This window comes from Xyrauchen texanus, chromosome 15 (genome assembly GCF_025860055.1).
Source record: "Xyrauchen texanus isolate HMW12.3.18 chromosome 15, RBS_HiC_50CHRs, whole genome shotgun sequence".
Lineage (NCBI taxonomy): Eukaryota > Metazoa > Chordata > Actinopteri > Cypriniformes > Catostomidae > Xyrauchen > Xyrauchen texanus.
In genome coordinates, this window is record NC_068290.1 from 18362229 (window position 1) to 18387805 (window position 25577).

The following is a 25577-nucleotide window of genomic DNA, read 5'->3' on the forward strand; positions in this document are numbered from 1 at the left end:
GAATACTGGAGCAATTATGTTATTCTGCATTTAACAAAATGAACTCAATTCCTGCTTAAGTTACATTGTTTTCTTCAATCCACACGCAAATGATAATCTTTCAATTTACTGCATTTTTTATTTTAAGAATTTGATACCAAGCTAATACCAAGATCTGTTTGAGTTTATGGCATTTAATGTGTGTTCTACTGCATTTATATTTACAATGGAGAGTTGTGCTTTTGAAGTTAACATATCAATGATGGATCAACCTGCATCCAGGGCAAAAACGAAAAGTCTTTTCAATGTTTTGGAATTCACAAATGTCAAATGGCATTAGACACTTTAGCACATTGCAAAATTAACAGATCAAAACTTAACAGCATGTGACTGAAGTGCAAATCTATGCATTGCATTAAAGGAATATTCCGGGTTCAACACAAGTTAAGCTCAAATCAACAGCATATTTGTGGCATTATTTTGATTAACACAAAAAAAATTTTAACTTGTCCCTCCTTCTTTAAAAAAAAAGAAAAACAAATATGGGATACAGTGTGGCACTTGCAACGGAAGTGAATGGGGCCAATCTATAAACTAAAATACTCACCGTTTCAAAAATATAGCCACAAGACATAAACAATATGCGTGTTCACATTATTGTAGTGTGGTAAAATCACTTACTAAACTTTTCAGTGTAAAGTTGGAGCCAATTTTATAACTTCATTGCCATGATGATGTAATGTCAACAAACCCTAAAACGATCTGTGAAAATAACAATTTAAACAACTTTACAGCACAAATAATACATGAGTTTTAGAAGAATTAATTTTATAAAATGATAAGCTTCCCATTTCTGCCTTTAATTGGCCGCATTCACTTCCATTGTAAGTGCCTCACTATAACCTAGATTTTTGCTTTTTTTTTAAAGAAAAGGAGACAAGTCATTTTTTGTGGTAATCAACGTTTTGCCACAAATGCAGTCAATTGCTCTTGACTTGATTTTATCCCAGAATATTCCTTTAACAAGTATGACAATTTTGTATCTAAAAGACATCTATTGGCTCATTCCCAAAACAAATACTTATTTAATTTTCTAAAACTTACTCTTCCTTATATTATGTATTTGTGGGAGAGTATTAAATATAAATTAGCAAGTGTACTATTTGTTCAAGCTAAATTCCTGAACAGTTCTATTGCTCAAATGCAGTGGTAAGCGAGTGCCAAAACCACCACTCCTGTCATTACTTTAACTACATTATAAAAATAAAAACAGCAGTAGGCTGTAGTGTTGTATGGTTCTAATACATGTGCATGTCTAAAGCTTTTGGTAGCAGTTTTATAAGAGCACAACTATAAATCACTATCATCAGATGTAAACTGATAACAATTGAAAGGCATGAAATAAGATGTGAGCACTCTAAAATTGGTCAGTTTTTCTCAAATTGCAAATAACAGTCAGAAGAGCCTTAATGAGCAACCTAGATTAGAGCTGAAAGATCTCATCCTCTCTGTGCCTTAAATTCCTGGTCCGTTTGGTGATGGTAATGGGAACAGCTCCATGTACTGCCTGTTGGGAGGAAGCTTTGCTGGAAGCCAGATTGCCATAATGGAGTTGTTCCATAGAGGAGAACCTATAAACACAGCCAAAGTCAAGGCTTAGGTGATCAATTCATTGATTTCGAAGGTGAACAATGATAAACAGGTGTAGCGAGTTTGTAATGGACTGATACGCATTGTATTAGTAAAACAAAGACAAATGAGTCATGGCACTTCCACTGAATTCTTGTTGAATCTTTTGAAGCACTTGAGTGATGGCAGACAAGCTCCCAAACAATGCAAATAATGGAATCCTGTAATGCCATTATAAAAAAACTGCCGTCATAATTCCATTCAACCAACTTACTGTTTCTCTCCCTCCTGACACGTTTTCACAGCTGCTTGTTTGGACTGACTGATCAAGCTGTCTATCTTTTTCAGGTACTCCACTGGAGAGAGATCAGTATTCTCTTCATGACAAATAGAGTCTGTTTGGCTTGTATGGGTCTCATCAGAAGTCTTTGTGTGTGTTTGTGTTGGACTTGTCTCCTCAGTCAATTTTACTCCATTGCTGAAAGAAGCAGACTCCGTCAACACAGGGATGAAGAGGGACTCCTTTAGGAATATTGAATCATTTGTGTACAGTCTGTTTGCCCTTTTGATTTGCTCCATCTAGAAAACAAAATAAACTGCATTCTATGTTATATTGTTATGCAATAACAATTCATCGATCTGAAAGTTTACAACCTTTTTCTACAAGATAAGATAAAAAAAAAAAAAAAAAAAAAAAGTCAGTAGAACTCCTCGTATTTCTGTTTACTTACAGAAACGCCATACTTCAGTGACAGTCCTTGCAAAGTCTCACCGGGCTGAACATTGTGATTAATTCGTCTTTGTCTAATGGGTGACAGTGAGGACACGAGACTGCCGTAAGACCGAGTCCGCTGGCCGCGGAGGAGGCCATGAGTCCCTGTTGGAGTTTTATCCGCGGACATAACCCGAGCTCATGCGGGATCAAGCCTTAAACCAATAATCAACTGGCAAACTGTAACACACCATCTCCGGCTAGTGAATTCATGAGAATAACATATGTTTTGATACGTCAAATCAATGATAGCAGGTATTACATCAATCCTATTTCAGCAACAACGCGAAATAACCCAGATGTCATGAACTCACCCTGCTGTTTGCATAAACTGGTCATCGAACGATATTACGAACTAGAATGATGCCTTCTAACTCAACTGAACCATTAGCTAAATAACACTAAATTATACTTCCGTACTACCCATTCAATTCTAACACTTTGGCGAATTACTTAGCTAACTTTACTTATATTACAGCAGCATTTTCAAAATGAAAAATGACTGCCATAAAAACGTACATTAACAATTAATCCCAACGAGGACATCTTAACGTACTAAATTCAGGCAATCTGAAAAACGTATAACATCTAAGCTCTAAGCACATTAGCTTAGCTTATGTTGCCATGGCGTCGGGCTGTGTCTTGAAGGTAACAGAGACTACTTTATTATCGTAATAACAACCTCCGAGGCTCTATTGCTAGAGATAGTAACAGTCAACTAACGCGTTACGACAGTAAGTAACCGTTTGCGGATACTATACTAATTAATGGAGAGAGAGTCATAAACTGACACATAACTGTCGCAAAATTGTCCGTGGCTTCTCTTAAAAACAGCTATCGTAGTAAACTCCAACATAGTTCACTCCAAAAGTATTGTTTAGTGTAAACGTGTTGAAGATTGGCGGACAGGCGGTCAATTCATTACGTGACGAGCTTTTACCAAAAGCAGCCTATAACACACTGAAGCTCCATACTTCATAAAAAAAAGGCCTCTAGTCTCCTCGCCAGTTTACCGCCCATTGATCATTGAATGTCTATAGCGTAGGATTTACAGGTATATACGTTATTAGCTGCTTTTTCTATGGACCGCGATACCTTTCTCCAATTCAAAAGCAAAATAAAACTTTATTTTGAATCACTGCATGGACTTTCAAGCCGTAAAGCTATCAGGACTATGGACATCTACACAGGGTTGGGGAGTAACAGAATACTTGTAACGGGGTTACTTATTTAAAAATACAAAATATAAGTTACTGTATTCCACTACAGTTAACATTTAAATCATTGGCAATTAGAATAGTTACATTCAAAAATTATTTTGATTACTGAAGAGATTACTTTGCATTTTATTGTCATTTGTTTCATTTAATATTTAGTCCTTTCAGATGGAAAACATTTATAATGCATATAAATGATGCAATCCAAAGTGCATTTGAACAGTGGTGAAACACTTTCTTATGATGTGTATTCATACGAGCAGACAGAGAAGTTAGATTGGTGTAAATTTGGAGCAGAAGAAATAGAAATAAACCTTGTGTAGATTGTCAGCTTTGCGCTAAGCTAAAATGCTATTTCTAGCCATTTTACATGCCCATGTTACCAGGCACCATCATATTTTTTTATCAACAAAATTCACATTGGATCATAATTTCTTTATTTCTAATAAGACCTTTGATATTAGGGCAAAAATCATATTCTTGATAATAATCTTTGTATTCCTGTAAAAATATCTAAAAATCCTTAAAACAAGATCAAATTGATTTATCTTGTTTTAGAAACAAATATTTAGGTTTTTCAGAGAGTGTATTTTTAACATGTGTAACAGTACTGGCAGACTTTTTATAGTCAAAACAAGTGAAAAAACATCTACCAGTGTTGAAGAAGTAATCCAAAGTATTTAGAATATGTTACTGGCCTTGAGTAATCTAACGGGATACGTTAAATATTACATTTTACAGCAAGTATTCTGTAAACTGATTGTCCAGCCGAATGAGGAATCTACATTGTAGAAGGGCTCTGTAAGGTAATTACCCGGCAGCCTAAGTCTCGCGAGAGTCTCATTCAGTTTAAGATAGGCCCCGCCTATATCAACCCCACAATGCTTCTGTGTAAAACAGGAAATAAACTCTGTTTGTGTTAGAAGTGTGGGATCATCAATGACAGCAAAATAAAAAGCTTAATTAAAAAAAAAAAAACTGGTAGAAAAAGAGAAGAGTCCAAGTCGGCAGAGATGTCTTTCAAAAGGGAGGGTGATGATCAAAGTCAACTAAATATACTGAAGGTACTTTAACATGCTCACTTGTGCACAATACATTCCCATCGCACGTATCTGTGTGTGTGTGTATATATATATATATATATATATATATATATATATATATATATATATATATATATATATTCTGTACATAATTGTGATATTCTTTGTCTGTGTCTTTCTATAAATATATTATTTTATGAATGTGTGTGTGTGTGTGTGTGTGTGTGTGTGTGTGTGTGTGTGTGTGTGTGTGTGTGTGTGAGAGAGAGAGAGAGAGAGAGAGAGAGAGAGAGAGAGAGAGAGAGAGAGAGAGAGCGCGAGCGAGCATTAAAGCTAATTCTGATTCTAATTTAAACACATTCAAACAACATTATATCACCTGTGTACAACATACACAGCCAAACAGCCCCTTTTTTTGTCTCACTGTGTTACTCTGTCTTTCTAAAACAAGAAACGTCGTGTTGCAGATCTTCTATCTAACTTCATTCCAGATGATGAAGCTGCTTTATTGAAAAATGGAAGGTGATTCTTTACTGCTGGTTGATTAAAACATTTCAGAGTTGGACTGTTTACCATGTTCAAGTGTGTATGGCTGTATTTTCTATCCCATTCACTGAATAATATTGTGTCTGTTTGATCCTTCACTGCAGATATACCTGCACTGTGTGTTCTCACCGTCCTGTGTTCGACACTGTTGATATGCTCACGGTACACAGGAAGGGAAAGCGGCACCTTGAAGGTGAGATTGTGTCTATATTTATTCAGTCATTGTATAAAGTGGCACTCAGTATTTAAAGGAATATTCAGTGTTTTATACAAGTTAAGCTGTATCGTTGGTATTTGTGGCATAATATTGATTACCACCAGGGGTTTAAAATAACAAATTACAAATACTCACATTACTGTAATTAACTACTTTTTCCCAAGAATTGTACTTTCTTTAAGTAGTTTAAAAATGGTATACTTAAGTGCTGTAACTGTACTTTTAATGTGCTATTTTCCCACTGTCTGTGTTTGCTACTTCCCTGTCCTGGGAAAGATTGACTACCGGTATATATTTCCTGACGTCTGTAGCTGTACGCTGTTTGATTGATGGGCTATTGTGGGTTTGCGACTACATTATCAAATTCACTTTATAATTCTGCCAATGCCCGTCTTGATGAAGCATTAATGTAAACACAGTCGGTTTTGTCTAAAGTAAACGTATGTTGTTGGACATATCAAATGTTTGACTTGAAGTGTACATTATTGAGCACTGTCTAGTAGGCTGTGTCATATAAAGTCTATTAATCAAACAACAATAACAAGGAAATGAGAAAACCACTCACTACTTTTGGCTGAATAACTGAATAGCTCTAAAAGTATTAATGGAATAAAACGGTGACATTTTTAATAAAAATATTTTTTAATAATATTGATTTATTGAATTTTTTTATAATACCGACCCCTGATGTAGAGATTGTGTTAATTTGTATAATAAATTACCTGGAAAGTAGAGATGATAAAATAATTCATAATTATTCTTGGCCTTTATCATGTTTTTTCTAATACCTGGTGGAAAAGTGTCAACCTTTGTAGAGCAATATTTCAGGCATAACATTCCACCAGTCACAAACTTCAGAAAATTGTACATCATGCATTAGAATGAGAACACAACTATTGCTGGTCTTAAAAGATACAAGAACTAAATCAATGTGGAACACTGTATCTCAAAAGGAGGAAAATGTGGAGATTGACTGAGCAGGGAGAATTTCTAGACAATTTGACTTAAATATTGATCTGTTTCTCACCCAACCTGTCATATATCTTCTGAACACATGGATTAAACCACTGGAGTCACATGTATTAGGCTACTTTATGCTGCCTTGTGTGATTTTTGGAGCTTCAAAATGTTGGGTACTCATTCACTTGCATTGTATTGACCAAAAGAGCTGAGATGTTCTTCTTAATTTGTGTTCTGCTGATGAAAGAAATAATTTACATTTTTGTGTACATTATTTTTTAAAGCCTGATGTGGCCTTGTACCAAACAACTGCTCTACCGCCTCTATTGTGCCAAGTGACCCTGCTTTTTTAGTGTGTTTTTTTTTGTTTTTGTGGCATTCCTTGCATTGTTTTGAACATGTTTTATGTGCAACAGTAACTCTCTCAGTTGGCATTAAGGGAAATTTACACCCTGCACATAAACTGATTTGAATGTAATTTGTTTCATACATTTATGATATTGCAAAAAAAATATCTTATCATTTCTGTAATCATTTATTAAAAAAAATTTAAAAAATCAGATTAATGTAGTGTTTATAGTATGTATTTTAAAATTTGTCAGTCACAAACACCTATAAAACACCTATAATTTATTATAAAGGGGCATAGCCTTCACAACTCAGTACTCAATACTCACTACTCATGAGTTCTTTTAAAATAGCTACTTTTGTACTATTACTCGAGTAGTTTTTAGGACAGGCATTTTTACTCAACTCAAATTAAAAATTTTAAGAAGTAACTATTTTTACTTGAGTATTATTTTTTCAGTACTCTGACCCCTTTCCACCCCTGATTTACACAAAAATTAATTTTGACTTCCACCTAAAGCACAAATCTGGGTTCCAGTGAGGCACGTGCAATGGAAGTGAATGGGACTAATCTATAAACATTAAAATACTCACTGTTTCAAAAGTATAGCCACAAGACATAAACAATATTTGTGTTAACATTATTTTAGTGTGATAAAATCACTTACTAACCTTTTCTGTCTAAAGTTATAGTAAATTTTACAATTTACGATGTAATGTCCACAAAACCTAAACAATGGTAAAAATTGTGAATTAAACAAATTTACAGCTCAAATAATACATGAGTTTTAATAGAATAATGAATGTAAGTGCTTTTTATGAGATTCACATTTCTGCCTTTAAACCCAACACCAAAATTGGCCCCCATTCACTTCCATTGTAAGTGCCTCACTGTAACCTCAATTATTCCTTCTTTTTTTTTGGTAATCAACATTATGCCACAAATGCTATCGATTGGCCTTAAATTGTATTGAACCTGGAATATTCCTTTAATTCTTCCTTAATCTATTTCTTTCTAGGAATGATATGGTTTTATGGCAAAAAGAATAAACTGCAGTGTGAAATTGATAAAAGAAGGCATCAAGACTATGTCAAAGCAGAAGATGATCATCAGGTGACTGAATGCTATCGTGGCACGTACATACACATACTGTAGGCCACATGGAAAATCTGATATTTATGTAATTTAAACTTGAAAATAAAAGTTTTCTGTTTTAAAAGAATTACAACAAAGAAATGTAATGACATAAAATGGGTAAGAAATATTTAAGATTCTGCACATTTTCTAGGCCACTATCAAATAAACAATTTTGTGACATTGACCATGTTAAATCCTTTGTATGGATGGACAGATTTCCTTGCTTATTTTGAAGCACTCAGAATGCTCTTTGGAACATTCACAAATCATGCTGCCATTCTAATGATATAATAGGGAAAAATTGTTTCAACTCCACTGTAACCCTCATTAAAAGCATGGTTATAGACTCAATATTTTATGCTTGTCCTCAGGAACCATCGAGTTCAGCTCCTCTACTCACCCAAACACGTAAAATCACCCATCATGCCTTACTCAGAACTGCTCCATACAGTAGCTGTCATAAGAAGGCCAGGTAATGTTTTGGCATTTAATTGTCCTTAGGTTTACCTTTGCTGTAATATGTCAGTACATTTTTCAAATAAGCCATTCTAGACTGAATATTAGATTATTTGATTACTGTTCACTGTTTTTTCCCCCATTGATTGTAACATCAATGTCTTTGTCATTTTAGTGAACGATCTGAATCCTCTGGATATGGCCAAGAGGACATATATTGTCAAGTCAACAAGATCACCTCAGCATGTAACCATGAACCTACTATTATTAGCACATCAACTGCTGACACAAAATCAGCCACCAGCACAACAGGTACAACACAAATATAGAGTTAATTTTAAGGCAAGTCTCATGTTGTTTTTATTTGTCACCTGCATAGTGTGTAATTGTCATCTGTAGTCCATCAGGACCAGACTGAAGGGAAAGGAGAGACAACAAAAAGGAAAAAAGGATCCAAAACTGTGAACTCCACTGAATGTGAGCCTCTAACAGAGCAGAGACGTAGGGAACTGGAAAGCTACCTTAAATTAAAGAGGTATGACAACACTCCACACAATGACTCCCTTTACCCATGATTTATGTCACTTGCATGACTATATATCTCAAATTTGTACAGCAAATTAATAGTGTTATAGCTTAAAAATGTATTATGTTTTAGACTTTTGTTCTGTGTAAATGAAACACTGCATTAGATCTGCTTTCCTTTAGCGTGTGTCTTGTTTTCTCTCAGCTGTGCATAATAATCATAATGAGTCATGAGACACAGTTGATGATTAAATGCAAAAAAAACCAACATCAGTCATAATAGACCTTTTTCATAGACCGTGATGATGTATTTCCATCTTATTGGTTTTAAAAAATGAATCACTACAGCCATGAGGGTGTTTCTATTACAGCTGCTGAGAGAGTGACATTAAATTTGTCATCTTCTTCCATCTGACTGTCTTAATCCACTGCTTTCTATTTTTTTCCACTTCTGGAAATGGAAACGTTAGAGACAATTTGTATAGGAATTTTTTTTCTTTTGGTCTTGGAGCAAATGGGTAAGTGAAAATAATATTTGCTGTGATCTCCCATTCACTGCTGTCGAAGTTTACCCTGCAAACGTTTACTTCTGCCTTCCAAAACCCATAATGTGAAAAAGGTCTATTCATTATTCAAAATCACAATGATGTAATCTGTCGGTTATATTTTGAATCACATAACTTCTATGAATATAAGTTTGAAAATCTCTCAATTACTTTACATTTACTGAAAGTATAGTGTGTGTGTGTATATAACACACACACACACACACATCACATCTAAGGCTGTATAAAAAAAACAAAGCTGCACATTAGATTCTCACTGTGAGATCATTAAATTACTGTATTCTCCTTATCTAATAATATTTTGGTCATCTTTATCTTTCTCTCTTTTTCTCCTTTTTTATTCCATTGGTCCAGTTCCGGGTGGTTGCAGGACAGAAGTGGTAAATGGGTAAAAGATGAGAATGTCGAGTTTGACTCCGATGAAGAAGAACCAGCTCTGTTGCCTCCTTGCGGTGAATCATCATAGCAGATTCTGCTAAAACAGCTGTCAAGACTGATGATGTTCCATACTATTCAACCACTGCCAAATAAGCTACAGGCTACATTTAAACTGCATGTAGGATGACAAGAACGTTTGGATGGTCGCAGCTCTCATATGACATCTTTACATTTAGGCCTCTGTGACCCAATTTATATACTATTTTAGAAAACGTTTACCTCTTGCACATTGCAGTTTTTATAAGTATTGTGTACCTGGGATCTCATTTAAAAACAATTCCACCAAATTGAGGGGGGTTTCTTTTAGAAAATGCAAAAATAATTTGCATAATACTTTGTAAATAATGTTTTAACTTCCCCAAAGTAAAAAGGCATTTGTTGATTCTTATGCGGTGTAGTTTTACAAATCATTTTGCCTTCATTGTCAGAATATTGTTTGCATGATTGAAAAGGTCCAGTTCCAAATCTAGAACACAATGTGGAATGACTGCATTCTGTGGGTCCTTTGCCAAAAGCAATTAGAGTGAGCTTGGTGTAGTGTGACTCCACATACTGCAGTAGACCTGTGAAGTTTAATCAGCCACGGAAATGACAAGCACTCACACCCAAAAACATCTGTTAACTTACAGTAAGTGCTTGCAGTTCTTTTAAGCAAATTCACCTAATACACTGTCTAACACCTAACACACTGTCTTTTTTAAAACCGAAGTAACATCTAGGGGTTAATTGCTTTATTTGGAGCTTTGTAACTCAAACCCATGAGGCTGAGTTTCATGACTGTGTGGTTTGTGTGTATAAATAGGTTGGTGAAAAGTGGGGTATTGAATAGTTCCACTTGAGTTGTGCAACTGTGTTTGGGTCAGGTTAATCACATAATCGAAGCTATTACCGTTTTTCATAGTTGTATATTTATATAATCAAAACTCAGTAAGTTGTTTGTTTTCATACAGTCAGTCTGTTGACATCTTTTTGTTCAGAAGAGCTGTCTTAAAGGGATAGTTCTCCCAAAAATGAAAAATCTCTCATCATATACTCACCCTCATGTTGTTCCAAACCTGACTTTTATTTCCTCTTCCATGGAACTCATAAGACAGAATGTTACGGACCGACAACTTCAGTAACCATTTACTTTTATTACATATCCTGTCCTTACAATGAAGTTGAAGGTGGCTGTCAGTCCTTAATGTTCTGCCTAACATCTATTACACTTCGCTGTTGACTATGTCGCTGTTTTGGTAGAACAGACCTGGATTAAATGACACTTTTGTAATTTAATAAATCTTTAAAATCTGATTTGACAATATAGAATAAAATATTTTATTTAAAGTATTTACAATTGGGAGCACCATATTGTAAGGAAATGCTTGAATGACACAGTGCCTTTTGTCAAGTTTGTAAACAGAGGGATTTAGGAGCAGGTCAAGTTTATTAGATCAGAGCATTTGATTTGATGAAATCCACAAAAAGCAATGAATGCTTATCAAGATGGCGATAATGATATCCACAATGGCCGTTGATAGAGTTTGTCCTGGATGTTAATGGGGAGTCTGGGACATCACATTAGATCGAGACCTTCGATTCCACTGAGATGAATAACTCTGTCCTCTTTTCATCTTACTCTCTGCTGACGAACTGAACATGGGAAAAATGTGACAAATATCAAGTTCATTGCAGCTGTAAGTGAATGAAATAATGTTCCTGTTTTTGATGAGAGCAATATGAGTACACTTACGAACGTCGTTGTTTCTGGTGATGGCTATGGCAGCTCTTGCCCGTGGACCCTGCTGAGTGAAGTGATAGCCAAACTTGATGATGCTGGGGTTGTTCTCCAACATGGATGCAATCTCCATCTCAACTGAATCACCCAGTTTCTGTCTCTACAAGAACACACGTGACATTAAATGCAAGTTATTTTCAGAGTTAAACAAAATAGTTATTTTGTTATTTTACACCTCTTTCCAGCACATCATATATTTTGGCTAGGAGTTGGAAGTGAGTGTTTTAGTCTCTTACTTGGTTATCGATCTTAATCTCGGTCAGGGTGGAGTTCTCACCCAGTGCCTTGATGATGCCCATCATGCCTTGTGCAGTAATGAAATTAGACTCAATGTTGAGCATCTGCAGGGTTGTGTTAGTTTGTAACATCTCAGCTACAGCCTGACCCACAAGAACAGAGCAAGAGAAACAAGAGGTTAACATCAGCATTCCAAAGTCTTCCATAATATAAACAGAATAATGAGCAATAATTTCATTAAGAATTTGCAACAGGATGAAAATCACATAAGGGTTTTAAAGTTTAAATTAGTAAAATATATTTATTTACTTTATATTTAGATCTAAATATCTCTGAGTGAATGAATCAATGCCAAAAGCCGAGACAAGGCAGCACACTTCAGTACTTACATAGGCCACAGGATCATTACTGCGTGTCCCAGCAATGCTGAGGCTCACCACGTGTGTGTTATGCTTCATGGCTTCAAAAATCTCTTTCAGAGTTGGGATGGGAATGTCCTACAGCAACACAAAACCGTTATTACTATCACTGTTGAATTGATGAAGCAATCCTAAATCTATAGTAATGCTGCCATGTTGTCTACTTGTTCTATTCTTACTGTTAGAGGTATCAGTACAGTTAACATTCTTACCGGGATGTTGTTCAAGTTAACCTCTGTCAACCTGTTGTCATTTTGCTGGATGCAGCAAAGAGTGTCCTCCACATCGGTGTCATTTGGCAGTTCATCAGGATATTCCTTATACACATCTGGTTTCACCACACCTAAAAGAGAATAGACCTGCTTATGGGATAGAGATTTATATAGTTTCTGTTTATGATTCAATACAAGTGACCGTGTTTGAGGATTTGGGCTAGTTCAGGAGTGTCACTACTAACTATTTAACATTGACAATAAATACAATTGACCTCATGTTATGTGTCCATTTTATTGTGTAAATATACAGTATAGCTATATATTGATGCATACATACTGTTGATGCCTTCTGTGTTGGCAATCGAGCCAGTGGTGTTCAGGGCATCATAATACTGCTTGTTGCTCATGAGTGTGTACATCCCCAGGATGGCTGTGAAGAATCAAGCAATTAGTTAATCATTTAAACATCTCATACATTGGGACTGTAAGTATGGGACTTTATTGCAGTATAAATAAAAGTTATGTATTGACATTATTATAAATTAATATTTCGTTTATTTATAATATTTAGGTATCACAAAGGTATTGTTCTTTGCAAGCTCATGTGAACTATTTAGTTAACTGACGTTAATGTATACAACCTTATTGCAAAGTTTTGCCTTTTAAATGAATAGTAATAATACTTTTATTGAAAAGTTTATTTTCTTATTTTATTTAATAATCATGTGTAGCTTGTGAGCAATACTGGCACAAATAATGTAAACTGGGCTTGCTGCAGTGATCTGAATAGATGTGTTTTTTTTTTTTATCTATATGGCTGCAGATGCACAGCAGGTGGCGCTAGTTCACAAGGAAGCCCCACCATTAAAAACTTCCTCCTAAAAACCCTGAAGACAATTAGCATTTTGGAGCCATGGGTTCCATCAGGAATTTCCTGTGGGTTTTTTATAATGGATGTTCAGATTTATAAATAAATAATGCCTGTGGTAAGAATAACTTGAAGAGATTTTAAGTTTTGTTCTAGAACATAAATTACACACAGTTAACCTCAAAAGTTAATTTTGAAGCTACTGTGTTTTTAAAAAATGCATATTGCTATCACAATGCTAATTAAGGACTACAACTACTATCAGCATGTGAGCTAAGTGCCTTACAAAATGAAAGACTGTTGTAGTCCTTCTTTAGCAACATGTTAGCAGCATGCACTTTTAAAAGACACAACGGCTTCAAAATCCACGATTGAGGAATGACTGTATAATATAAGTTCTGGAACAAAGCATACATGTCCCGTCATGTAATTTTAACCACAGATCTTATTTTGCTTGTACTTCTAAAAACCAATGGGAAATTCCTGAGGGAACCCATGGCGAATTGGCCTTTCGGGTTTGCATACAAATTGACATCATGGTGAACAGCTCTATTGGACTGGACTGGCATAGGACACTAGCAGAAAAGACATATAAAAAAATAACACTTGGGCAAGACAAATGCTCTAGATCAGACAGCACCTCTGAATAGCACTCAATGCTCTAAATATCCCTCTTACTTACATTAACTATATTTAAACCTCCAGCACAATTTAGGATCAATTAGACAATCTGTATCGGTTCAATTTCCACTTAGCTGCCCAGCAGCTCAGCAAAAGTGGATTCATCCGTAAAAATAGCAACGGCAGAGTGGCAGACCCCACTGACAGTTTAATCCTGAACTGGATGTGTTCCAGTGATAAAACTGTTCTGAAAGAGGGCTTTGCTGGGTAATCTGCACCCAGTGATATGCTCCAAAACACACGTGTGTGCTACATCAAGACAAAAGCTTTAAATGTGCTTAGAGGGAAAGGCTGTTTATGAAGTGTTCCAACTGTAGTTTTAAATGAACAGCTCAAGGACAGTCAGACCCAATTACCATCACTTTACTATGTTACTTTCTGAGGGTTCTGTAATTAGTGCAGGAGGCACAGATGGATCGCAACATTTGATCTGTTGTATTGCTTGAATATTGATTGGAAAACAAAAAAGCTACACTGCAAAAATTATGAAATTGTAAAAATCCATGAACCATGGCCAATAAACCTGTACTGGACAGAGCAGTGTTAAAAACATCAGAGAAACACATGCCAATAAATTATTGTGGTACACATTCACAAAACAACATATAAATGGAACATAAAACACCACAATGTGCATAACCGATAACAAAAATAATACAACATATGACTATTTAAATAAAAAAGAATCAAATGTGATGCATTACACAGGAAATTCTGGGTACCTTTTTCTATTTTATTACAAAAAACATGATTATAACAATATTTTTCTGTAAGAGTACATGTGTTGTCTCATTAAAAATATATAAATAATAAATGAAATTCTTTTTATATTTTTTTATATATATAAATGAGAAGAAAATCATACCTTTTTCCTTAAAAAAACAGTAATTTACAGTAAAATTACAGGTACTGTCCTTTTAAATGGAATTTCATTTTTCACCATATATGGTGTATATGGAGTAATATAAAGCTAATTTACAGGTAATCCATGTCCAGCAAAGATAAGTAAGTCAATATAGGCACATTCTCAATTCACAAAGAATGACAGGGAGGATATGAATTATGTGTCCCTCGTGTTGCATTTATATGGCCACAGTACGGCATCTGAGTTTCGTGCTTTGTCAGATGCTGTCAACATGCTTTTTGTTGTTTGTATTTTTGCAGTGTCTCTGGCCTACACACCATTCGGCATCAAACCCAACATACAAGCACACACACTTTCTCTTCGTCTTTGCTCATGTTGACTAGTTGGCCCTTGGTGATCTTATTTTGGTGAACTGCTGAGCTTGGAGAAATAGATACTGTGTGGTATAATTCGATGCATGAGTGGGATTTGACCTACACAGTACATGAATCCACATATGAAGTCATCTGGGCTGCTTCTATGAAATGTATTGAAATGTTGCCATATGAGACACTGATTGTTGAACACAAATAGAGCAGATAAAATCAGAAAGGTCTTTGGGTTTGATTGACAGCTGTTGTGCAGGGGATTTTGTGATCAACTGTTAACAGTAGTAAATACGTGATTAGTCCTAAATCAAGGATAAAAATTATGGTCAGAGCCATTAAAGGACATTACAAGTTATAAAGTGAGGATTAGTGTTAGGAGAGTTGTGAGAAGAGCATGTCTTTAGAGCACACCAGTCTTTGGACTAGATGTTATTAACTATTTTATATCATGTGAATTGAAACAGCAGATACAGAGCTGAAATGTTATCTTAACCTCAGTAAATGTTACTGCTTCATGCCCACCTGCAATGTCACACATTTCAGCATCTGTTGCATTCCTCAGTGCCTCCTCAAGCTCAGGTTCCAAAGTGATCTGTTCCTCCTTAGGGATTTGTCCTGCACCACGTTTAGGAACAAATGTTTTACCTACGGAAAGCAGTGAGAGAGAGATTGTTACAGTGCCCACATAAGTCACAGTGCCACAAAGTCTAGTCTGTTTTATTTGTAGAGCACTTTTGACAACACAAATTGTTTCAAAGCAGCTGTACAGAAAATAGTCAAGTCATCTATATGCTAGTGTACTCCTAAACATTGACAAAATTAACTTCTAGCTGACATACACATTTTAAAACACACACTGGTGGCCAAAGTTTTGGAATAATGTACAGATTTTGAACTTATGGAAAGAAATTGGTACTTTTATTCACCAAAGTGACATTCAATTGATCACAATATATAGTCAGGACATTAATAACATGAAAAATTACTATTAGAACTTAAACTACTTCAACGAGTTTTCATCAACAAATCCTCCATGTGCATCAATGAAAGCTTTGCAGATCCTTGGCATTCTAGCTGTCAGTTTGTCCAGATGCTCATGTGACATTTCACCCCACGGTTCCTGTTGCACTTGCCATAGATGTGGCTGTCTTGTCGGGCACTTCTCACGCACCTTACAGTCTAGCTGATCCCACAAAAGCTCAACGGTGTTAAGATCCATAACACTCTTATCCAATGTCTGTGTTTCTTTGCCCACTCTAAACTTTTTGTTTTTCTGTTTAAAAAGTGTTTTTTTCTTTGCAATTCTTCCCAATAAGGCCTGCACCCCTAAGTCTTCTCTTTACTGTTGTACATGAAACTGGTGTTGAGCAGGTAAAATTCAATGAAGCTATCAGCTGAGGACATGTGAGGCGTCTATTTCTCAAACTAGAGACTCTGATGTACTTATACTCTTGTTTAGTTGTACATCTGGCCTTCCACATCTCTTTCTGTCCTTGTTAGAGTCAGTTGTCCTTTGTCTTTGAAGACTGTAATGTACACTTTTGTATGAACTCATCAGTTTTTGGCAATTTCAAGCATTGTATAACCTTCATTCCTCATAACAATAATTGACTGACGAGTTTCTAGAGAAAGCTGTTTCTTTTTTGCCATTTTTGACCTAATATTGACCTTAAGATATGCCAGTCTATTGCATACTGTGGCAACTCAAAAACAAACACAAAGACAAAGACAATGTGAAGCTTCATTTAACAAACCAAATAGCTTTCAAATGTGTTTGATATTATGGAAAATTATTTTCTAGTACCAATTTAGCAATTTAGCATGATTACTCAAGAATAAGGTGTTGGAGTGATGGTGCTGTTTTTTACATCAGTAATGTCCTTATTATATTTTGTGATCAGTTGAATGCCACTTTGGTGAATTAAAGTACCGATTTCCTTCAGAAACAGCTAAATCTGTACATTATTCCAAACTTTTGGCCACCAGTGTACACATTTTAAAACAGACCAAAATAACTGATGACTCATTTTACACATATATTGATCCAATCAAATGCTTTCTAGAATTAGGTTGTTCCTCCCCCTGCAACAGACCTGCAAATAGCAAATCATGGTTCATGGCTGTGATGTAATGAAAGTCTATTGGCTATTTTTTTATTTTTATTTTGTTTGGATATGTCCCATTCAATCTTCCTGTTTCAATAGGTAATAAGTCAACACAGTAAATGTGCTCGAGTTCGGACACGAGTCTGAGTCACAAGTCCAATTTTAATGGACTTGGACTTGTCACGGACTCGGATGCATTTTTACTTGTACTTCACTCGGACTCGAGCCTTTCGGACTTTGTATTTTATTCAGAGTCCAGCTGAGTACATGGCTTTTGTGATGCAATGAAAACAAACAAACAAACAAACAAAAATTATATAACAGGTTGACCATACATCCTCAATTCCCCAGACATGTCCTCTTTTTCAGACCTGAAAAAAGCATCTGGCAGGGATTTAAAAATTACCTCTAAATGTCTGGGATTTGTCTTGGTTTTCATATTGATGTGCTCTCTATTACTATCATACATTCTGTGTATTTGATACTATGCATCAGTTTTCATATGTGTATGTCCTCACGTGTGATTATTCTGGCTGAGAGCAGCAGCACACACTCTTTCAAAGTATTTTTTGAACACTTTCGTCCACGAGCCCGTGCTGTATGTGTGTGCGGGAAAGACATCGCCATTTGCCAGACGTGCTCTGCTTCTCTCATCCAGAAATATCAATAACGTAAGTACACTTTAAAAATTGTTCCCCAACTCTGCAAATGATTAAATAGAACACGTTTTATCAGACTCATGCTTACTACGCAAAGTAATTTCTAACTGAAAATGTATCGAGACAAAATCAGGATTGTATCAGGGACATTTAAACTAGTATGATGAATGAAATAAACCATGATGGAAATTGTACAACTCAGCTCATCACATATTTGTAGCACAAACTTTGTGTGTTACCTGTAAAGCTGGCACTTGTGTTTCAATTGCAAAAAAGTCAGAAAATACAATGAAGAACACAAGTGAGGGGATAAGTCTCTATTCACCTATTATCCATCCTTAATATAATGTGAAAAGAATTAAACGTCAGCCCAAAGTGAGTTTGATCTTGACCTTAGGGATGTAGGCTACACCTGGACACAGCAGGAGGACTGAAAAGTGTGAAGTGTAGTACTGTAGTATATAAATATATTTTTATTTGATCTTTCTGTATTTATTGTATGTTGTTTTTCCATTAAATTTTATGGGTATTATTAAATATTTTAATATTACCATTTATTAAATGTATTTAATCCATAATGTTAGATAAAAGTAAACTTAATTGAATGGACAAATTGAAGATGAAGTAGAAATAAAAACTAAATAAACATTCTAAATAATAATAACTCTGGTTTTAATGACTAGCGCAGCTTTCACTTTCTTTGGTGTATGTTTGTGTGGAGGGGAAAAGCAACTAATAATTGAAAATGTCAACAGAACGCAATAATAAATGTGTTGAAGGATATTTTTGCCTTCACACAGCTAAAGCATATACTTTCATTCTGAAACCACTTTTAAATTTGTTCAGCAGGATACTAATAATTGTATTTTTGCATTTATATTGACAAATTGTTTTTCTTAGTTGATAAGGGTAAAATAAGTTTAAAATATTTATGTTGAGTTTACAGTTACAATTTTAATTCAGATTCTTGAACAGATTAATTCAGACTCGGCTCAGACTCGGTCTTGAGTCTGACTCTGCCTCTTTTGGACTCAGACTTGACTCAGACTTGATTGTTTAAAGACTCGGACTTGACTCTAACTCGAACCCAACACTAAAAGAAACAGCAAAGATATCCAGTTGCCAGCTCATTAATCAAATTTAATGTCTGTTTTTCAATAAATCAACCAAATGATAATGTTAATTGAAGTAAAATGGGACTGTGTGCCTGTGGTACCTCTCTTTTCGCCTGTAAAAGGCACCAGGTCATCTCTGTCCTTGTGTTCTATGGCCTCCTTCTCTAGGTAATCCATTAGGGCGAAGCGATCGAAGGGGCCTGTAGGACTTTTCTTTGTATGGTCACGCTGGCGGAACCCAGCTGGGAGCATGGCGTTCTGAAATACAAAGGGCAAGAGCATTATATGTCAATTTAATAAATGTGCTCAGTGAAACACAAATGATTGTTACTGCTAAAGGCAATTCCCTATTAAATGTTGTGATACAGTATAGCTAACAACCAAAGGCAAAGCATACAAAATGTCAATTTAGTAACTGTTTCCAAAATGTGTATTTGCTTATGAACATTAAAGGTCCATTTAAAGCACATTTTCAGTGTGCAATTTCTGTGTCACTAGTGTCACCAAACAGAATTTCAATTATATTGCTGTTTTCAAACATATTTCAGGAAACTCTTCTCATCTTTCTTTTGTTGTAAAATATGATAGTCCCGCCCCAAACTCACACCAATGGTTGAGCCAACGTTGCTGTATCAAGCTGGACAGGCCACTCAATTAAACAGAGGAATATTTGAAAGCACCACAGAACCAAAAGATTACACTTTTTGGGGGAATTAACTTACAAATGGTTCACCTATACTTGTGTCAGTTTTATTTTTTTCAATACTAGAATTCATGCAACATTGTTGATTTATGATTGTTGGTACACCTAAATTACTGACATAAAATAATTGTTTATTTTAGAACTAAACCATCACTAGGGGTTAATTAAACTGCATACATTTAATATGCACATAGTTTTGCTGGTAATTATCTAGCGCTACATGTTAGCTCGCTAATCAAACAGTTGGTATGTTTTTTTTCCATGGATACTATGTGGAAAAATCTCTTTGTCCATCTATTTTGCTGTACCTGTGATAAGTGGGCCCTCTCTCAATATCTTTAAATACACAACAATGATTGTTTTTGTAATTGTTATTTATAGCTCTACCATACACTATGCACTATGTGGGTTAAGGGGACCCCCAAGAGTTCTGAACAGCTGTCTGGGACATGGGAAAGAATTTTAACATTGAAAAAAAAAAAAAAAAAACACATCAGCTCTACTAATAGGTTACCTAGTTAAAATGAAGTCAACACATAACAGCATTCACAACCACTTCTATAATGTGAGGTATTTCAGTGTGAAACAAGATATTCAACAAGATATTTTTTTTAAGGATGGAACTTGTTTTTATTCACTGTAACACTCAAAAATGCAACTGTATGTTGAAATGGCAGTATAGCGCTGTTCAGCTGTAACATGAATTTTGAAGCTGCCGTGTGTTTTTTGAAAAAAGTATGCAATTCAGTTTGGCTTCAAAATTCATTTTTGAGGTGTGAAAGTGTATTATTTATGCTGTAGAACAAAAACGTCCACGTATCATGAAGTAATGTTTACCACAGACCTTAGTTTACTCATAAATTGAAAACCCCCATTATAAAACCCCTATAGGAAAATCCAAATGGTACCCATGGGGAATTCTCTTCTGGGTTTTTGGACTACAACCTCAACAGCTCTATAGTATCTACAGTATTGTACCTCTGGGTCCATTTCCTGCAGTTCACACTCCAGCAGATCCAACTCCTCAGCACTGAGGCCCCTGAGGATGGCATCCTCGTCAATGTCTCGAGGATCGCTCTTCGACATGCTGGCTGCTTGGTGGTACTCTCACTTCACACAGCTAGCCCAGAGACAGCGAGCCCTGAGGCAGAAAGATACAAAAAAAGTGAGAAATAGATGAGTGAGCCAAATACAGTCTTCAATTACAATGCAATTCAATAGCACAAGAAAACAAAACCGACATTTTCAGAATGCAAAAGAAGGAAAGTTTGCATTAAGATTATATTTGGCTTGCAAAACCCACAATAATGACTTGTTGTTTTATTTCGTTGCCCAAAGCTTTCTGTAGAAGTTCAGAATGAATGGTAAAACCTGCTTTCCAGTCTAAGTCACTTTCAGTCCAGCTAAAAGAGCCAGCACTGAAAGGGCATGATAGGGAACTGCTTACATTGTTAAATGCCACAAAGCCCAACTGAATTAAAAGAACAAGGCTAGCATTTGTTTACAGGACAAACATTTAGGGTTCTGAGGGTACTGTGTATTTAGAGAAACTAGGTGGGCCCTTCTGACATGGTCTGGTTACAGTAGAAGCACCAAATGATCATACTGGACATTTCAAAGGTACTCCCTACTTCTGTTATTTCAAGGCAGATGGAGAGAATCTTGGTTATTTTTAGTTTCTGAATTAAACTTGGGTTTTGGGTTGCAGTAAGGAGAAGGTTAGAGCTGAAGAGTCACTGGCTATCCCTTGTCTAGGTGGCCCAGCCCGCCTGTGAAGCAAACTGATATCATGGGCTAGTTTCAGACCCCACACCCAAACTGGATCTGCAACTACAGACAATACCTCCTAACACATTTTGTGTAACAGATGATGGCACATCCATATGTGAGAAACTACATGTTGGAAATATTGTCTTTAGAGCCAATGTGGTTCTATAGGAACATTAAAGCTGAAGTGTGTAATTTCTGTGGCATTAGCTTCACCATTGGAATATCCAAAAATAATGACATATTCCAGAAAACTCCCCTTTCGTCAATTGGTTGTACAAGCAGATAGTCTTGCCTCTAAACTCATACCATTGGCCAAGCCAATGTTGCTTTGTCAGGCTGGACCTATTAGAGGGTCTACAACCAGGGTAGTGTGGCTCTAATTTGTTAAGCCAGTGACACAAACAGGATCAGAGAGCTAAAGACAGAAAAAAAATTCTAGCTCAAGATTGTAGACATCAATAAAGCCATCACAAGATCATGTGGTACAGCAGATTTACTGTGTCTAGAACCATTATGATCATCACAGACAAAACCTTATCCATTTCAAGACTATCTTTGAGCACACATTGTTTGCAGATTTTGTTGCTCCAACTGTCCTTAGCTGGTGCATTTAAAGGTGCTATAAGTGATTTTTTTTCATGGAAAGGTATGCACAACAATTTGCTAATCCCTGAAATATATGAATGACATAAGTGTCGTATCTGTGACCGCTCTACACTCTGTAAACAGCAAACACTTTCTGCCTGACAATCATTTTGTGCATTCTTGTAGTATTCTAGCTGCAGCAAATTATTGAGGCTTAATGCCAATTTTATGCCATGTTGCTCATAACAGTTGTCAGTTGAGGGTGCTATTTTGCTTCTGTTGTTTTTAACAACTGTTACTGCTCGATTTTAGTCTCGGGCTTATTTGTATTTTTGGAGTGCGGTGTTTAGGAAAGACAGGACATGGCTAATCCAACAGCTTAGCTTTTGGAAATTCTAGAATGCTAAAATCACTTACAGCACCTTTGATTTTGTAATGAGCCACACAATTGCTAAACAAGTCTCAGTTCTTTAACAAAAAGGAATAACATTAACTGATTATCACAAAAATATCTCCCATTATTCCAGTGAGTTTTATAAGGACCCACTCCTAACTGACCTTGTTCTCAGAAATGGACGAAGCTTACACTGGTCTTTCAGGAACTTGTCGGTCAAAAAGATTGATGGCTCAGGGATTATAAATAGCCATTAACAAGTTTGTTTCTTCAATATTACAATAAATATATACACCAAAGCAGATGTTCCACTAGCCAGGTGACTTCTTTTTGTGTCATGCACATATCCCAGGAAAGAGCGGCTGTCGGTCTGTTTTGCACACCTGTTCTCACAACTCCCAAGCGACATCAACACAACTCTAAAAAAAATTATTTGTTGAGTGTCACCTGTTCAGCCTAGCTGGCTTTGAAGAGGGTCTTTTAAATTAGTCCTTCAACGTGGAATCCTTGATAGTCCACTCTTGCAAGGCAGCAGCCAATACATGACATTTCCAAAATGAGATTTCTTTAAACAAATGTATTTTCGTTCATTATTAAAAACAGAAAAAAGAATCATCATTATACTTATAATTGTACTTCATAATTAGTCACTTCTTAGTAATCTTTCTAGACTTTGATATTTTGCAAACATAACTTTTTGGAGTTCTGTTGAAATGACTTGTGTTTATTGACCAGGTCCAAAAATAATTAGTAAAATGTCAAAATCATAATTAGTATTAAAATGTGCAAGTTATTAAATAAAATAATAATGTTTACAAGCTGAACTCCCATTCCTTACTTGTTTCTACTTGTTGCTTCTTGTAAGACAAGATAAATATCTTACAATCTGACCTTCACTTCAGAATAAAACAGAATGCATTTTCAAAAGCAACCTGACCCTGCTCACTACTTTCTTTTTGGAAGTCAAGCTGTTATTATCGACCATATGACAAAACTTTTGGTTGGGTTTCAGAATCCCAATTCCACTTTGGTATTGCACAGAATTAATATTGACACTGACAAGTCAGATACAACAGACTCATATTCAACAAACCCTGAATATGATTCTGACAAGTTGTCTGTAGAGGTCAGTACTCTCAAGAAAGACTAAAAAGACTACTTTATTTATATTTGGGTAAACTCACTGTGGCAGATCAGAGAATAGCTAGAGTTGACCTGCAGCTCTTAAGATTTCACAATATTTGTGGGTTAAATTCAAGTCTCACCGCCCAAGTGTAAAATTCCAAATCAACCCCATATTAATGTTATATTCACAAGTCAGCTTCTTCCAACTGTCTGCAAAACTGCATTACTGTACACAGTAACACTCATAGCCAATGCAAGCAAAGACAGAATATCTGGCTGTAATATACAATATCATGCCTAATAACAATATATCTCTCTGAGGGATAAGAGTCAGCATGTTCACAAATCAACATTTAATTCTTGGTATTTTCTTCAAAAAGAAAGATATGATTAAACCTGCTTAAGGCCCCAAATTGGACATAATCCATAAACTTCAGAAACTAATCAAAGGCATCTCCAGTGGGGATATCATGCAAAACTTCCACCGTCTCACTGTTTGCCATAAAGCCTAATGTTAAACTCTAATCCAAAATTTTTATTCTAATACCAACTCTAGCTTTTATCTAAACAATATAATAACTGTACTCAGGGTTGGGGAGAAACTGAATGTTGCGTATTTAAAATACAAAATGTAAGTAAATGTATTCCACTAAAATTACAATTTAAATCATTGTTAATTAGAAAACAGTAAATTCAAAAAGTTTTTTGATTACTGAAGAGATTACTTTGCATTTTATAGTCATTTGTTTAATTTACTATTTAGTCCTATGCGATCCAACACTTTCTTATGATGAGTTTGAAGTCAGCTTGGAGCAAAAGAAATAGAAATAAACCTTGTGTAAATTGTCAGCTTTACACAAGGCTAAAATGCTATTTCTATCCATTTTACATGCACATGTTACAAGGCACCATCATATTTTTTATCAAGAAAATTCACATTAGATCATAATTTATTTTTTTCTAGTAAGACCTTTGATATTAGGGCAAAAATCATATTCTTCATAATAATTTCTGTATTGTTTTCCTGTAATAAAATGTCTAAAAATCCTTAAAACAAGATACATTTGATTTATTTTGTTTTAGAAACAACAATGCATAAGGTTTAGGTTAGGTTAGGTTTTTTAGAGAATGTATTTTTAACATGTGTATTTTGTCTTACAGTACTGGCAGAGTTTTTATCCAAAGTATTTAGAATACATTACTGACCTTGAGTAATCTAACAGATTACATTACAAATTACATTTTACATCATGTATTCTGTAATCTGTAGTGGAATACATTTCAAAAGTAACCCTCCCAACCCTGACTATACTCCTAATGCTTTACATTATTGGGTTCCCATCTATTAACTACACAAATTGATTGTTTCAGCATAATCAGCAATTCATAAATAATGCAATCAGCAGCTGACTGCAATAATAAGAGCATTTTACACTTGATGAATTCAAACCTAACCACATTATATTCTCATTTAAATAGTCAGTAAAAATACAATTAATCAAAGTGCATAATGCACATAAATTACACATAATAATAGTCAATATTATGTCCATATCATAACAAATGATACAGGCCCTAAAAGACACACAGAGAGACAGATTACAGAAAGAGAGGTTGTGTGCTTCCTACCCTCAGTAAGTGTCAGAGCTGCTGGGATCTTCTGCACAGCAACCCTATGTTTGAAATCAGAGAATCACCCCTCTCCCTCCCTCACTGGTATTTGCCCCCTTTACCCCTCCTCTCGTATTAGCCAGCCTTCATTCTGGGCTGTGCTGAGACAGGGATACTACAACTATTCACAAGGTCAGCATTTCAGTATTTTGGCTTTAAGTGAGTAGTGACTGAATCAAATAGAGA

At 35.5% G+C, this 25577-nt stretch overlaps 3 protein-coding genes across 6 annotated transcripts; 1 reads left to right on the forward strand and 2 right to left on the reverse strand.

Moving 5' to 3' along the window:
* Positions 1-1448: 1448 nt before the first annotated feature.
* LOC127656467 (lysM and putative peptidoglycan-binding domain-containing protein 1-like) lies at positions 1449-3028 on the reverse strand. 3 transcript variants are annotated; one of them, XM_052144809.1, is made up of 4 exons: positions 2695-3028; positions 2340-2560; positions 1883-2187; positions 1449-1610 (listed from the first exon to the last, which is right to left on the reverse strand). In XM_052144809.1, the coding sequence occupies exons 2-4, from the start codon at positions 2508-2510 to the stop codon at positions 1463-1465; spliced, it is 624 nt and encodes a 207-aa protein (XP_052000769.1). In that variant the 5' UTR covers positions 2511-2560; positions 2695-3028; the 3' UTR covers positions 1449-1462. The 3 variants fall into 3 exon arrangements, with proteins under 3 accessions (XP_052000769.1, XP_052000768.1, XP_052000767.1); XM_052144808.1 differs by having other exon boundaries at positions 2340-2580; XM_052144807.1 differs by having other exon boundaries at positions 2340-3028.
* A 1473-nt stretch (positions 3029-4501) lies between these two features.
* Positions 4502-10863, forward strand: scnm1 (sodium channel modifier 1). Its single transcript, XM_052144075.1, has 8 exons — positions 4502-4661; positions 5092-5162; positions 5291-5379; positions 7731-7825; positions 8221-8321; positions 8481-8617; positions 8705-8840; positions 9751-10863. The coding sequence occupies exons 1-8, from the start codon at positions 4611-4613 to the stop codon at positions 9860-9862; spliced, it is 792 nt and encodes a 263-aa protein (XP_052000035.1). The 5' UTR covers positions 4502-4610; the 3' UTR covers positions 9863-10863.
* A 363-nt stretch (positions 10864-11226) lies between these two features.
* On the reverse strand, positions 11227-25456 carry LOC127655968 (tropomodulin-4-like). 2 transcript variants are annotated; one of them, XM_052144073.1, is made up of 10 exons: positions 25350-25456; positions 20825-20987; positions 19245-19401; positions 15787-15909; positions 12820-12912; positions 12480-12610; positions 12238-12345; positions 11848-11991; positions 11567-11711; positions 11227-11466 (listed from the first exon to the last, which is right to left on the reverse strand). In XM_052144073.1, exons 2-10 carry the CDS (start codon positions 20930-20932, stop codon positions 11444-11446), a joined length of 1032 nt encoding a protein of 343 aa, XP_052000033.1. In that variant the 5' UTR covers positions 20933-20987; positions 25350-25456; the 3' UTR covers positions 11227-11443. The 2 variants fall into 2 exon arrangements, with proteins under 2 accessions (XP_052000033.1, XP_052000034.1); XM_052144074.1 differs by lacking the exon at positions 25350-25456 and adding an exon at positions 23043-23061.
* Between the last annotated feature and the right edge of the window lie 121 nt (positions 25457-25577).

What these genes read in the sequence shown, in the direction of transcription:
- LOC127655968 (XM_052144073.1), bottom strand. Translation starts at nt 20,932, where the DNA reads ATGTCGAAGAGCGATCCTCGAGACATTGACGAGGATGCCATCCTCAGG. An exon ending in TGAAATGTGTGACATTGCAG is followed by an intron (nt 12,913 to 15,786) that starts GTGGGCATGAAG and finishes GATTCTTCACAG; the next exon opens with CCATCCTGGGGATGTACACA. An exon ending in CAACACAGAAGGCATCAACA is followed by an intron (nt 12,611 to 12,819) that starts GTATGTATGCAT and finishes ATTCTCTTTTAG; the next exon opens with GTGTGGTGAAACCAGATGTG.
- LOC127656467 (XM_052144809.1), bottom strand. Translation starts at nt 2,510, where the DNA reads ATGTCCGCGGATAAAACTCCAACAGGGACTCATGGCCTCCTCCGCGGC. An exon ending in CACTGAAGTATGGCGTTTCT is followed by an intron (nt 2,188 to 2,339) that starts GTAAGTAAACAG and finishes TTTGTTTTCTAG; the next exon opens with ATGGAGCAAATCAAAAGGGC. An exon ending in TGTCAGGAGGGAGAGAAACA is followed by an intron (nt 1,611 to 1,882) that starts GTAAGTTGGTTG and finishes CTGTGTTTATAG; the next exon opens with GTTCTCCTCTATGGAACAAC.
- scnm1 (XM_052144075.1), top strand. Translation starts at nt 4,611, where the DNA reads ATGTCTTTCAAAAGGGAGGGTGATGATCAAAGTCAACTAAATATACTG. An exon ending in GTCAACTAAATATACTGAAG is followed by an intron (nt 4,662 to 5,091) that starts GTACTTTAACAT and finishes TTCTAAAACAAG; the next exon opens with AAACGTCGTGTTGCAGATCT. An exon ending in ATCAGCCACCAGCACAACAG is followed by an intron (nt 8,618 to 8,704) that starts GTACAACACAAA and finishes TGTCATCTGTAG; the next exon opens with TCCATCAGGACCAGACTGAA.